At 39.5% G+C, this 15,371-nt stretch overlaps 1 protein-coding gene across 18 annotated transcripts in view; it reads right to left on the reverse strand.

Moving 5' to 3' along the window:
- Positions 1–15,371, reverse strand: part of MAP4K4 (mitogen-activated protein kinase kinase kinase kinase 4) — a 183,596-nt gene that overhangs the window by 26,514 nt on the left and 141,711 nt on the right. For 2 of the 18 annotated variants that reach the window (XM_012641962.1, XM_012641951.1), the window contains exons 13-20: positions 13,367–13,528; positions 10,025–10,111; positions 9,231–9,362; positions 8,111–8,272; positions 4,201–4,307; positions 2,711–2,862; positions 1,967–2,064; positions 1,259–1,267 (exon numbers count right to left, since the gene is read on the reverse strand). In XM_012641962.1, coding sequence (XP_012497416.1) covers positions 1,259–1,267; positions 1,967–2,064; positions 2,711–2,862; positions 4,201–4,307; positions 8,111–8,272; positions 9,231–9,362; positions 10,025–10,111; positions 13,367–13,528 — 909 coding nt within the window. Of the gene's footprint in view, positions 1–1,258; positions 1,268–1,966; positions 2,065–2,710; positions 2,863–4,200; positions 4,308–5,227; positions 5,462–8,110; positions 8,273–9,230; positions 9,456–10,024; positions 10,112–13,366; positions 13,529–15,371 lie in introns of all 18 variants that reach the window. The other 16 variants (XM_012641953.1, XM_012641963.1, XM_012641965.1 and 13 more) reach the window with 13 other exon arrangements.

A 15,371-nucleotide genomic window follows, 5' to 3' on the forward strand; every position in this document is an offset into this window, starting at 1 on the left:
AGACAGGTCCTTGGGCTTTCTTGTAAAGACACCCGCCCATATGACAAAATCTTCTTTTAAGGGGACTATCCAGAAAGTAAGCTTCTAGTTAAACAGGCCTGATTTAAAGTTATTTGGTATGTGTTGGGGAAAGGCATGTTTCTCCAACTTTTATTATTAAAAATTTCAAGCCTACAGAAAAGTAAAAGAAGAATGAAGTGAGCACCAGTATATACCATTCACTTATCACTTCACTGACTGTTAATAATTTGCCACATTCATGAAAAAGGTTCATGAGACATAAACAGAGAAAGTGGTGACCTGCATGTAACGTGGGCAGGAGGCAGTGGGCTTCCCTGCAATACTAGCAATGAATGTGAACATCGGAAAGAAAAGAAATCCACAGTAGGCTGGGAGTGGTGGCTCACGCCTATAATCCCAGCACTTTGGGAGGCCTAGGCGGGAGGATTGCTTGAGCCCAGGAGTTTAAGACCAGCCTGGGCAACATAGCGAGACACCATCTCTACAAAAAATTCTTTTTAAATTAGCCAGACATGGTAGCATGTGTCTATAGTACCAGCTACTCAGGAGGCTGAAGCGGGAGGATCACTTTAGCCCAAGGATTGGAGGTTGCAGTGAGCTATCATTGCACTACTGCACGCCAGTCTGGGTGACAGAGCAAGACCCTGTCTCGAAAAAAAAAAAAAAAGAAAGAAAGAAAAAGAAATCCATAGTAAAATTTATTCAAAGAGCTTTATCTCCCTTTACTCTTCTATATTCTGATACTTTAAGACTCAACCAATCCACCAAATATAATTTTCAGGAATGATTATTGTTTATACTTCACATTTTCAAACGAAACTCCAAATTCATCTATTTGGGAATTTTATTTAAAAGTAATAACTTTTTAAAAAGCAGACTATGTAGTTATTTTTCTCTCTTATTTTTAGCAGTTCCAATATAATTTTCTTCTTTTTCACAGTTGAGAATATGTTTCTTTTCTTTGAGCTTGAGCCTCTGAAATAACAGTGATCAAGTGTTAGGCTTTGAGTCTTGCTATTTTGTGGTTACAGCTGTAGCTTTTAAAACGGTTAGTCAAAAAACCTATATTTAAGAAGAGTAATAATAAATGCAGCAAATGTTATGTGTTATGAAAACTGAAGTAAAAGTTTAACGGTTCAAGTTGAACAGGGAGCAGGACTGCAGCTCAGGCACTAGCTGAGTTTACCAGCAGACACAGTGCTGCTCTGATGCCGAACTTTTTAGAGGTGGGGCTTACCACTTCGCCCTGCAGTCCAGTGGCAGTTTCATGGAGTCCAAGAAGCCATCGTTGATGAGGAATGCACAGTACGAGGAAGCATGGTAGAAAGAAGGAGAGAGGAGAGAAGTACAGAAATCAGTTCAAGCAGAAAATTAAAATTCCACAGTGTGCACACAGTTACATGGTCAGCTTGCACAAGAGGAGTTAAAGGAGAAGTACTGGAAGCAGTTTCAACTACCACCCCAGGTACCAAAAGGCAGAATTTAAGCAACAGGTAAGTTTAAGAAAGGGATTTCAAAAAATTTACTCCAAAAGCCAGTATTGTAAATGCCCAGTTCATCAAGAGTAAGTAAAAGTTAATGCCAAGCAAAGAGAGAAACAGGGTTTTTTTCCTTTTGTATTTTTAAAGTATCTGTTTCCTTAGAAGGAAATTTCATGAAATAAAAAACACACTTTGTTCTGTTTCTTTATAAAGTGACTACACAGAGTGCATGGTTGAAGCACTAGAAAAAAGGTTTTACTCTATTATTGAGGATTTTACATAGGAGGTAAGATAACTAAGGGAGGGTGCACAGATGTGTCTGGGGTTTAGGTCATGCCTTATAATTCTTCAAATCTGTGAAGGGGCCCAACAGAAAAGACTGCAGTCCTCTCAACCACATATTTTTAATCGAAAGATTCCATTCAAGCCTGAAATAAGTAAGACGAATTTTGTGCTATCCTTACAGCAGGCTTGAGAGGTCTAAAAACTTCTTTTTTATCTTCAGGTTTTTTCACTGCATTTTCAAGGCGCTGAGATGGAGAGCCCTCAGACTTGGATGATGCTGTTGGGTCCAAAAAAGACAAGAAAGGCAGATACATATAAACATGTGGATGCATGTTACAAAGCTGTCCAAGCCCCTACCCCCAGCTACTTCTCTCAGCCCCGGTCATGGCAGGGTCTCCACATGCATCTGAAGTCCAGGGCAAGTAGGGGACCTAGGAGAGCTCTAGCAGTCTTTCTGACACTGTACTTAGAACCTTCCATCATCACACACTACTTAACATGTGGTTCACAAGTAATACTTGTTATCAGTAATATAGTAGAGGGAATATTCACTAGTCTATCATTATGAGTACGCTAAAATAACCAATAGTGATGACAATATAGGCCTGGAGTCCATACTGAAAGAAATGGGTTCAAATTCCAGCTCCGATCTCTAGCTGATTACCTTGGACAAGTTAGTTAGTTGCACTAAGTTGTAAACTGCTCAAGGTGCTAGGCATGTGCAAAGCTTTCAAAATTTACTCTTTTATGGTTCAAATCATAATGACTATTAGCGTCATTAGCAACCTATACCAGGACATTGGTTTTGTGACAGGTAGCTATACGCAAACCACAGGTCTTTTTTTAGTGATGAAGAAGGATTTCCAATATACTGATCATAGCCCAATGTCATTAATGGGGAAAGAGTAGGAAAGGCAGCCTACATCTCATTCTGAAGCGTTCCCCGGAGCCACTCTGAGACCCAGGGTGAGAGCCAGGCTGGGACCCTGAGTTGCTGGACCCTGAGGAGCTGCCACTGCCAGGTCTGGGCACCAGCTTCTCCACTCTCTCCCACAGAAGCCTGGGCTCAATACTGCTGTTAGAAAAGAAACAGAAAGAACAGCTAATGCATCATCCCAACATGCAGTACCAAATTATAAACATGTGCATGGTGTGTGCACTCTATGTCTTTGAAATGTAGAGATGAGAAAAATAGCCTATAAACAGCATTTAACATTATATTCTCCAAAAGTTATAATGATATTATTCATGGATTTTATCTCAGATATCTTAACAAACCAAAAATGCTAAATGATATCGTGCCATTAGCATACCTAAAATCTTTATCAGGTGTGAGATGCAATGCTATCGTTCACTCTAGAAGTGTCACCATTTCTGTCACAGCTATAAATTCAGTTCTTAATATTATGAAAACATTCCACTTTTACAATTACACACAAAATTTTATCTGTTTCTAAGCTGCTGCTCTCACACACCCATTGCTGCTCTCAAAAATTGACACAAAAGATATTCCTTTGCATGAGCTGTGTTGGAAATGCTACGGAATGCACACGCTGGGATGGATTTCCTGCCACAGACAAACCCTAGCACACATTTGCTAGGTAAGATTTAATGACATAGACTTAGGAACAGAAGATACCACAGTCCACCCTGGTCATTAGCAGTGCTAAGGGGCTCTTCACAGTTTCTGAGTTATCTATTTGACCACTTCAAGTTACACCAAGGTTCCACGGCAGAAAGCTAACTTCACAGATTCAGTGATGATCAAGTTATCAAACGTTCAGCATAATGATCTTTTCTTCCCTATTATAGGGCTGGTCAATGGCCCTTTCTAGGATGATGAAAATGTTTTATATCTGAGCTGTATAACATTGTAGCCACTAGCTATAGAGCAATTGAAATAAATGTGGCTGGCACAACTAAGGAATGAAATTTTAAGTGTATTTCACTTCAAGTTAAATTTAAATTTAAGAAGCCTCATGTGGCTAATAGCTGCTGTGGTGGACAGAACAGCTCTAGAATGTAAAAAAATATTATTTGGTTAGTTCACTCATTTACTGCAGACTGTCGGTCAACCAGTGACTTTCTTTAGTAACCTATGATTTCTACATTATTCCAAAGGCCTTACAATACCCTTTAGATGAAAACCTCCCTTAGATTACAATTCTCTTAGAGCCTTTCCTCCACCCCTCCCTGCCGTTCCCTCCATTCACTCTTACAAGAGACAGGTAGTTTTAATTTCAAAATTAATACAATACGAATTCAGATCCAAACCCTCTTTTTACTACACATCAATTTGATATTATTCATGTTAATGGATTTTATGGCAGAACATTTGTGTTTATGAGCATTTTTATGAGAACAGACAAATAAGACTTCGCAGTAAACCTGTTAACTTTCACCTGTCATTTACCTGGTGGAGTTTCTTTGTCCTGCTTGGCTATTTTGCTGTCCACTGCCCTGCAGTGGGGAATCGCGACGGGACAGAACAGGGGAACGAGATGTTGTTCTCACAGGAACCTTTAGGTAAAAAATATAACAATTAAATTATCGAAAACGTGAGGAGGAGAAAAGATCTCCCCACCAAATCATATTTTTGCAGCAGTCCTAATTACACTGGACTTCCTATTGCCAAGCTGCTCCCAACCTTCCTTCCCCTCCTCCACTCTTACAACAGGGAGAGAAAACTCAGTCACAGGATCTAAGCAGCCAGTACAAACAGCCTTTCTACACTCTTGTAAAACACTTAAATGATGTTTGGACTGAAGCGTGGTAGCAGGGGACATATAAAGCATTTTGCTAAGATAATGTGAGAATCAGAAAAATAAGCTCAAAGAAATCAAACAATGGCCTACAAATGGATCAGCAAGAAGCACAGACTGGCAGGAGGCAAGAAAATATTCAGAGGAAGCAAATTCCAAATGTAGGAAAAATAAACTAAAATGTGCCCTTTTGTTTAATTTCACCATTAAGTAATTACAAAAACAAAACGAAAACCTCAATTTAAGAAGGAAAAAAATCATTTTCTTTGAGATTTCTATTAATTTTTTTCCTTGTAAGATCTTTTCATTTGAAAATTTTGATACTGGTTAATGTTGCAAAATAACACAGCTTCTGTATAAACTTATAAGAAAACTGCTAAAATAAGTTATGAATTTGTTCAAGAACCATATTCTTTATAGAGTAACTCTTTCATTATGTTTCTACCTTACGTTTAAGTGCAGCATTAACAACAAAAATAACAAGCTAACTGGCCGCTGGCTAAATGTTAATATAAGTGCCTAACTATGGAACTTTCTCCTCACAGTAAAAGGTTCCTTTGAAATTTCATTGCCCCTTTAATTCTGGTGAAGTCACCGTACCCATAATTAAAATAAATAATCCTTTAAAACAATAACAGAAAGGACAAAGCAGCACACGTCTGTCTTTCTGCTCCTTACCCTTGGAGGCGCCTCGTCACTGTCTGATCTAGACCAAGCCTTTTGGGTGGGGTCAGGCGCCTCCGACTTAGAGTCAGAGCTCTGACTGAGCACCTCACTGCGGGAAGGTGGACATGGGTCCTGAGAACGAAGATGGTGGTGTGCAAATTTGGGAGGAGAAGGGTCACTGAAGGAATGGGATCGCGAGACAGGGGAAACATTGTTCTTGAGAGATGCCAGGTGGGACCACTGTACCTTACAAGAAAACAAAACACAAAACATTCAATGCGTTCTGCATAAAACTGGCTTTTCTGGTCAATACCAAATCCAAAGCAGGAACTGGCAAAGGCGGAATGCAAACAGAGGGCGGTCAGTATTAGGTCAGCCAAGCAGTGAAAACAGGCACACTCTAAGTGAAGACGCGGGCTGGGAACACAGTATGCAGAAAAGAACAAATGTACATTTATAAGGAAAACTCTTTTAATATCCAGACAAACATTGCAGATAGCAGTAAATGTGAATATTTTTTTTTTATAAAGAACCTGTAGACCCACTGATGAGGGATGATGTGCTCCATGCACATCCATATCAAAGCAGACACTGAGGAGGCAGGGAGAGGGCAAACAATCACACGACAAAGGACACTGCCAAACATGCAGACCTACCTAGCCATCCTCAGTACCCGGCAGTGTACGAACCAGACTGAGTAACACAACAGCACACTTAACGAGCAGAGACAAACCCCTCGTATTTTGACAGACTGTAATAGTATGACTTTAAAACAGCCAGTTTTTCAAATACACCAGCAATTTTTCTTGTTTCTCCTAAGTCTGAAAACCTAGATATCGCCATACACCTTCAAACTAGTTATGAAAGAAAAGGAAAAAAAACAAAAACAAAAAACCTGTGTTTTCTTTGAAAATATTCAGTTCCATGGGCTTCCTGAATTAACTAATGTTGGAGTATTCTTCCTATTTGACAATTATTTGTCAACTGAGTTTATCTTGTTGCTTTTAAATTGGGGAAATAATCTCTGAAATAATCTATAAAATATTTTCATTAAATTGTATTTTATTGTTTTAAAATATTTGTCCAATATTGCAATTTACATAATCCTGGCTACATATCTATTATATCAACATATTTAATGAAAATTGAAAATACCAAATCACAATTTGTTCAACCTTTCCAAATGCAGAATGTAGAGTTAGTTCCAGGTATATGATTTCTTATGATTTACAAGTGAGATTCACATAATCCCAGTTATCAGTATAATCTTAGACTTCTAAAATGTTTAAGATTTTCAGAGGGAAAGCATGTAATTGAAACCATTACCTGAAATTATAATCAAAAATGAGTTTTAAAATAGAATCCTACATGAGAAAACTTTCCCCCAAAAAATGTTACATTTGGCCAATAGCAACTTTAGAATAGAAGGAAGAAAAAGGAGGCTATTTCTAGGTATGATACAAAATTAATCATGAATATAAAAATTAGTCTACATAATTCAGGAACTCTTATTTTCTAAAATGTCAGTGGCCAAATAGATAAAGATTCTCCATTTATCATAAGTTTAACTTGCAGAAAAAAAACTTTTATGCTGTACTCTTCAATCAATGCAAAGTTGTTAAACTTTGAACAACTGTCATCAAACCTATTCTAGTAGTCTTTCTTCTCCTCCCTTTTTTTCTTTTTTTAATTTACCCTCACCTGCTTTTCTCTTTCTTTTATTTTTCTTTCCATTCCATACTCTCTGGAGTTACTTATGTACTGACAGGCCAGCTCTCCTATGACTCCAGATGCTACTGATCCCATGTAAACACCCTCTCACCCCTCCCACACCCGTGGCTTCTGTCCTGGTTCTTCTTTTATTTTTATTTTATTTAACTTCTCTAGGCTGCAGTTTCCTGTCATCCAGGAGATTACTGTTGTAAAGTACATTCAAGTTCTCATTGGAATTTGTTTTATAGAACACCATGGCTGCTTCTGTCACAAGAACATAAACTTTCGTCCCCCTACACATGCAAACAATAGTGACTAGTAAACTCAAGCTTAAGAACTTGTTCCTAATGTTCTGGATTACACAGTAGCAAGGAGGAAAATGTCTAAAAGTCAGTAATTTTCAGCAAGAGACCAGAAATCAGTGTTTTAAGGATCGCCAAGATCTTTGAATCTTTGCTGTCTACTCTCTCCTACTGACTGTGTAGTGGGTTCTCTTCTCGTCACACAGCACTCAGCCCAGCACCTCTCCCCCACTTAGACAAGGCTTACAATGCTGTGGCAGAGCCAGGAAGAGGTCATGACCTTTGCTCTGACCTACCTCAGGGAAATCTATACCTAATCCATTGGATCTAACCTTTTTGGGATAGTGAATCCTTTGAGAATCTGATAAAAGCCCCTTTCCCCAGAAATGTACACATCTGGACAAATCAAAAAATTCTACATGAAATTTTAGGGGCATTATCAGTTCTCTAAGGCCCATTCATGGAAGTGGCCAGGAGGAGAGGACCCCGGGGCAAAGCGTTTACTTTTAAAATGCTTGGAAGGAAAGGTTCTGGTTCTCCTTCTATGTGCTTATAATACTAACTCTCTAAAAACTAAACTAAAAAATCTTTGTATTAGAAGAAAGAGGCACTTAACATCTGAGTTAGGGAAGGCAAAAAGTTAGAAGAAGAAGAAATCACTGACTCTAGATATTCTTAATGAGTACAAGAAAAATCTCAAAAAAAGAAAAAGATCCTTCTTTTCTCTATCAACTGTGTCATTTTAGTCTAAAGTCACTCCTGCTAATCTCTTCTCTGTTTAAATGTGGTGACAAACTAAACTGTGGATGTCACAAGCAGGCCTGAGGCTCGGTGAGCCAGCGCACGAGCTCCTCAACCACAGCAAAGCTGCTGTTGCTACCTGTGGCTCCGCGGGTCTCTGCAGCGCAGGATGCACAGACTCGGAGTTGCCATTGGAAAAAGACTCTGATCGGGAAGGCACTGGTGGCTCCAATACTCTGCCTGTCTGCTTAGACTGGGCTTCAGGGGAGCTGTGGTTAGTTTTCCTAAATCTATCTTCCACCTGCATCAGAGAATTAGAAGAGATAACTCAATGTTAGTATGGGAAAAGCAGAGATATGGAAGAAAGTCTGAAAGTGGAAGAACTCTACAGAGAAGTTTTCTATTTTCTTCAGCTACAAGAAAAGAGAGGGGTAGCTGGGGGTGGGAGGGAAAAGGTAGATAAAGCAGGGCTAGGATTTGAATCAGGAAAAAGAAAATACTAACGAAGATAAAAATTAAGCAAAGCAGCCGCTAAGATCTCCTCGCTGCTCAGAATTCTAGGATTGAATATGATGATAAACTAGAAAAAAAAAATCTGTCACAACCAACTAAACCAACATATTAAAAGACTATCATCAGGAATCCAAATCACATTTCATTCCACCAAAAATAAAGGCATTCCCCAATGAGCAGAATACTTGTTCCTGGAATCTGCTCTGCAAGACACAGACACCTGTGGGCTGGGATTCACCCCCACCGTGCGCACATCAGCTCCCCGCCTGCCTCGCATCCCTGAGCAGTCACTGCTGTGCCGCGCCGTATTCTGAGGTTCTGGCTAGCCCTACCACACCAGTTCAGTGACAAATCGTGATAGGTGGAAAGTCAGTAAATTGGACTATAGGCACACTTCAGCCTCACACTGGTCTGGGAGACATAGTTAACCAAACCACTATTCCTCTCATTCACACTTTAAACAATAATTGTGCCATGCAATCTTCTTTTTGTTTAGTTTAGTTTCCAATTATTACGAGATTTGTTAACTGAGGCATCTCGTCCTTAATGGAAAAGGCACTAACTAGATATGAGATCTTGGGCAAGTCCCTCTACTCCTGCAAACCTCAAATTCTCAGCTAGAAAACAAAGAAGGTCGATCAGTAGATGATCTCTATAGCCTGTTTTTACATTAGTATTATACAGTTCTGAGGAGTCATTACATTACTTTCCAGAAAATAATCAACACAGTGAAAGAAAGCAGATACCTCTCGAGCTCTGTCGGCAGGCTCGTAGTGGGGTTTGGGCTCGGGGGCGTGATAGCTTGGCTTGCTCCTTTCCTGCTGCGGCAGTGGCTGCGGCTGCTGCGGGTGCTGCGGGTGCGGCCTCCTGTGGTCATGCTGTAGAGACAGGAGATATGCTTGTTCTTGTTGCAACTGCCTCTGGAGCCTCTCTGCCTGCCGGTGCTCCTCCATCTCCCGCCATCGGCACTCCTTGGAGAGGGAGAGGATAACACTAAATCTATGGGACACTGGAGAGCTCACCTCTTCTCTGGATTTGTTCAACTTTTTTTTTTTTTTAAGATAATACATATTCCCCCCTTTTTATAACAAAGCAAAATGACTGGGATTTTAAATAGCACATTACCTGTGGAAAAACCTGCCAGCTGTTGCTAGCCACAATATCATTGGACAGAGTAAGAGAGAATTCAATTAAATGTCATTTTCAGTGGTATAGATACTACGTAAAAATCCTATGGCATGTGCTTTGAGCCTGCAGCCCTCAGCATTCTAGTTTGTTCACTGAATGCCAGGTTCTGTTCAAAACCTTGTCTATCTACCAAACGAGAACAGTTAATTTATTAATGGGAAATAAATTAAATAAATAAATAAATAAACACCATGCAATGTGCCCCAAGCAGTATGACCATAAAAGACACTCCCTTTTGAGCCTGGCTGCCACAGCAAAACCAAAATGGTCTGGTGAGCACCACAGCTTGCCCGATTCAGGGGAGGGATAAATGAGCCCTGATACTACAGAACAAGACAGAGGCGGGTGTTACCAGTAACATGGCCTGCTCCTGGAGCAGCTGCTGCTGAAGGATTTCCAAGTGCCGCTGCTCCTCTTCTAGCTGTCGCCTGATATACTCCTGTCACACAGAAATCACCCAGCAATCAATTTATCCAAAAGGAAAGCATTAGAACCACCTGAATGGAGCACCAAGAACCATTTGCTCCAATCGTTTTTAGTAATAATTCACTCACTGGTGAACTAAAAAAAAAAAAAAAACACTCCACTGCTAAAGCTTTTTCCAAGAACTTCAACTTGGCCAGTAAGACCTAAAGAGTCTAATAAATGATGATATGCATTCCCTTGATATACAGGAAGGTATCTGAAGGTATTTGTTAGAATACAGCAGTTATAGACAAATGCAGAATTTTAAAGGAAGATGCCATTCCTCTAAGGTTAGTAGACTCCAGAGAAATTAAGAATTTAATTAGAAAGGATCAGAGGATCTTGATTAGTAAATATCTGCTTATTAGTCATTATTTATAATAAGCATAGATCACTGATTTTTGAAACCTAAAACCAAAGCCTGTTTTTTTTTTTGAGACAGAGTCACACTCTGTTGCTCAGGCTAGAATGCCATGGTGTTAGCGTAGCTCACAGCAACCTCAAACTTCTGGGCTCAAGCAATCTTCCTGCCTCAGCCTCCCAAATAGCTGGGACTACAGGCATGCACCACCATGCCTGGCTAATTTTTTCTATATATTTTTAGTTGTCCAGCTAATTTCTTTTCTATTTTTAGTAGAGATGGGGTCTCGCTCTTGCTCAGGCTGGTCTCCAACTCCTGAGCTCAAACGATCCACCCACCTCGGCCTCCGAGTGCTAGGATTACAGGTGTGAGTCATCACGCCTGATCCAAAGCCTATTTAATATTAAAACACAAGAAACATGATTTGTGCTTTCTCTGATGACTCAGAAAGTACCTGAAATGACTACATTCTGAAAAATGATCTGGGAATACCTGACTCAGGCAACTCCCCAAAAATGAACAGGCCCTAGGCCCTGGCTCTTCATGATGAGCTCGTAGGGTGGGGTGGGGTAGGGGGGAGAATGAGAAGGGCAGAAAAAGGAGTAGGGTAGGGATGAGGGTGGTTTTTCTTTTCAACGAGGAGAGATCAACCTTAACCTTTTTAACAATGAAAACAGGTAAATACATGCACAATATGTTATATAGATAGCTAAGAGCCCCATCCTGATGCTGCATGCATATCATAACACACTGGGATCTCAGGAGGCCTGGACCCCAGTTCCACTGAAGACTGGTTCTGTGACCTCTAGGCTCATTCTAAACCTCCCATTTTCTCAGTCGCCTCATTTGAGAAATGAGCATGAAAAATCTCTCCCAACTCTTATGGGTTTCTTTGTGTGGCTCAAACATGAGGTAGATATGAAATAAGCTTAAAAAAGCATGAAACATTTTATAAGAAAAAGTGGCTTCCTTCCTTTTCAACAGGGAAAAAAGCTAATTACCTGCTCTAGAAGGGGAGTAGCCTAAGGAGCATGAGGAGAAATTCTACCCTGAAATTTGGAAGGTTATTCTAGAGTGTATGCTGCTGCCCAGCCCCTTGTATCATGGCGCACACCTTAAATAAAACTAGTCATCACCAGGGCTGAATAGAAGCTTTAGTTAACCAATCATTTTGGTAAGGAGAACGCTGGATAACAGAGAAACTGCAGTATATAAACATCCTTAGACATCCTCATCTTATGAAGCAAACTGAGCCAAAAAAGCCAATCTGGGGGGAAGCTTCCTTACAAGGCCATGAGTAAAGATAAAGATGCCCGGTTCTGACCTGGACTCGAGTCCCTTTCCCTGATGCCCAGCCTTCATGACACATGCTCTACCAACACCTACCCCAGCAATGTCTGCACGGTCTTACCCAACAAAACTGGAAAAAGGAGCTCCACTCCCAACTCATTTTTTCTTTGAACAAAATAATTAAATCGTAACTTGAAAGATCAAGTTAGTACCGTCATTTGTTTTCTGCATTCAAACCACAGGGACAAGAAAAATCACACCCTATCCAAACCACAAAGGACCTACCATACAGTCAAACATACAGAAATCTAACACACATCTACACAAACACACATTTATGCCAGGCTGAAATGTGTCCCGCAGCACTGTTAATGTGAGGAATTACTATTAATATTTCACAACAGAATAGGGAAAGCAGAATAGAACTAATTTTAGAAATTTTTTTCTTCTTATTCTCTCCTTTGCTGTTCACATTCTTGCTGCAGAGTACTTGCTACTCACAAAATCTAATGACTGCCACTAAAGCGTCAAAGATGAATTATAATACTGCCATCATCTCTTCCTCTCACAATCAAATTCTGATAATCATCTCTAGGTCATTTAATTCTTATAAGCTTATATTTTCTCCCCTTTGCAGCCTCCAGGTATAAACATAACCAGAATGTTAAAACACACACACACTACACAGTTAATGGTCAATAACGTCAATAAGGCAACACAGAGAGCGTCACTGACATTCCTGGAGAAACACTGATGAGCATGCAGACCCCAGTCTCAGAAGACCCAAGACACATGACTGCTATCAAGGATAGTGGATGAACAGTCACATTTGGAAGATAACATCATGGTTTATAAGCATTTTAAAATATGGACTTCAGGTATTATCTAAACTGGTCCTCACTCATATCATTTTTTCTTTATTCAAAGCTCATTAACAAAGATATCAACTCAAAGACAAGAAAGGCAAAGCGGCTGGGCGCGATTGCTTTCTGTCTATGCAGGTGGTTCAGGAAACAAAGAAACTTTCCAAATAAAACCACACCTGACATTAATAAAATGCCACAAATATTACTAAACCCTCATCTTTTTTGGTTGAACAACGTTATCAGTTTTTTTTAATGCTACCTATGTGTATACACAATTATATGCAAATACAGACTACAATAATCACTTAGCCACTGGATATTTCAAACATTTCTCATAAGAAATTTCTTACAGTTGGTTTGTAATTTCATTTTTTTAAGTCAGTCAGATATTTGGTGTTCACAGCATTGAAGCGAAGCCTGAGAAGATACATTCAGAAATCTTTCAGTTATCACACTATTTGGAGACCACTTAACTGGTTTCAAGATGTTTCTGAAGTATAATGATTTAGAGATCTCTTTTTTTAAGATAAGAACTCAACTTACTGGTGTCCTTCCAATTACGTGTCACCATTTTTAAATACCTAAAGTCCTGAGTGTGTATGTACGTGTGTATATACATACATATGCATATGTACTTTCTGCTCCAAACCCCCAGCTCTGCAAAATAACAAATTTCACAAATTAATGGCTGGAACATTCCTTGTGAACTAACCTGTTCTCTTTCAACTCTCCTTTTTTCTTCTTCTGCCCGTCTCCTCTCCTCCTCTTCTTTACGCCTTCTCTCCAATTCCTCTAGACGCCTCTTTTCTTCTTGTTCTCTCCTTCGCTGTTCACGTTCTTGCTGCCTTCTAGCTTCACGCTCTCTCCTTTGTTGCTATAGATGTAAAGAATGTATAATTACCAGGAGTCTTCCAGCTATGGCTCTCCTGATATTGCTGACCAGCTACAGGTGGACACCAATGAAGGGAAGTTCGTGGGCCCCCTCTCTACTGGACAATTATTTCCAGACTGCCCCTCCGTCCCATATGTAAGGGCTTCCTCATAAACACTGGTGAAAGGTGCTGTGTGTTTCTGTGAATTCTTAGGGTTTGGTTTCATTTTGGTAACAATTATTCCCCACTGCTCCCTGTACCACAGAAATCAGGGAACAGAGGCCGGGCGCGGTGGCTCATGCCTGTAATCCTAGCACTCTGGGAGGCCGAGGCGGGTGGATCGTTTGAGTTCGGGAGTTCGAGACCAGCCTGAGCAAGAGCGAGACCCCGTCTCTACTAAAAGTAGAAAGAAATTATCTGGACAACTAAAAGTATATAGAAAAATTAGCCAGGCATGGTGGAGCATGCCTGTAGTTCCAGCTACTTGGGAGGCTGAGGCAGAAGGATCGCTTGAGCCCAGGAATTTGAGGTTGCTGTGAGCCAGGCTAACGCCACGGCACTCTAGCCCAAGGCAACAGAGCAAGACTCTGTCTCAAAAAAAAAAAGAAAAAAAAAGAAATCAGGGAACAGAAAATTCTTGACACTTAGCAAAAAACACTACAGTTACTGACTTCTCTTCAACATTATGCTCTAATATTTGAAACGGTAAACTGGACCAAGAGTAAGAATTTAAACTACCAACCATAAAAATCACTACAGTCAAAACAGCTCCACAACTTGGGAGAGAGGCAAAAAAAATAATTAAAAGTAAAGAAAGCCCTTAGTAAATACATCTTAATATATGATTAATGGGAAAAGCTGGCTCTTGTATCAGAACCTCAAAAGAAAATGGTTAAAATGAAACATACACACCATCAACTAAATAACATCAATCTATACTAGATTAACCTGATGCCTATGATTTCAAATAAAACCCAGGGAATTCTAATAAACATGCCTTTTCAGGTTTAACCTGCTAGGAATAACAAACACAATATAATCCTTTGAAGCTTTTACAAACTGATGTCATTATTTTCTTAAATTATCCTTTCTTTAAAAACAAAATCAAACAAACTAAAAAAACTGCATGATGCTGTAAAGTGATTTCTAAATCTCTTAAACTATAAAGAGATTTTCTTATTACTTAAAATTTTCGCAAGCATGCCTGAATAAATATGTACTTTTCCAACTATGCTTTAATTACCCGAGTTCCCTTCCTAGTCTGTTATTTAAAAGCAATGCTTTCATCTAACAATTTTAAAAAGTTTTCTAAATAAATCATACGATGATAATGAGATCTGTTTAAATATACTCTACTGGATTTACTGGCTTTAGTAGAAACTAACAAATTTCAATAAACCAATCTATTCTTAAAACTCCACTATCTCCAAAACTTTTTTCTAAGAGATAAGGCCTTGCTATGTTGTCCAGACTAGATGTAAACTCGTGGGCTCAAGTGATCCTCCTGCCTGAGCCTCTTGAGTAACTGGAACTACAGGCACATGCCACTGAACCTGGCCTAATTTCCAAGAACTTCTGAGGTCATGTTATTGCACACACATATCCTATCAACCTTTGGGTTTTTTTATATGCAAGTTCTAATGAAGTCATAGTACAGAAGTTATATTTATTTGCTTCTTCCACATCTTTAGACAACAAATAATATGTGCACTGCAGTAAGATAACTCTTAAAAAATTTAACTGTAACCATGATCGAACACTAGACCAGGATGCCAAGAGAACATTTAAGAACTTATAAGGAGTTCTTAAAAACAAGACAGCCACCCTCTGCAAAACAACTCACCC

Source organism: Propithecus coquereli, unplaced genomic scaffold (assembly GCF_000956105.1).
Source record: "Propithecus coquereli isolate 6110/MARCELLA unplaced genomic scaffold, Pcoq_1.0 Scaffold171, whole genome shotgun sequence".
NCBI lineage: Eukaryota > Metazoa > Chordata > Mammalia > Primates > Indriidae > Propithecus > Propithecus coquereli.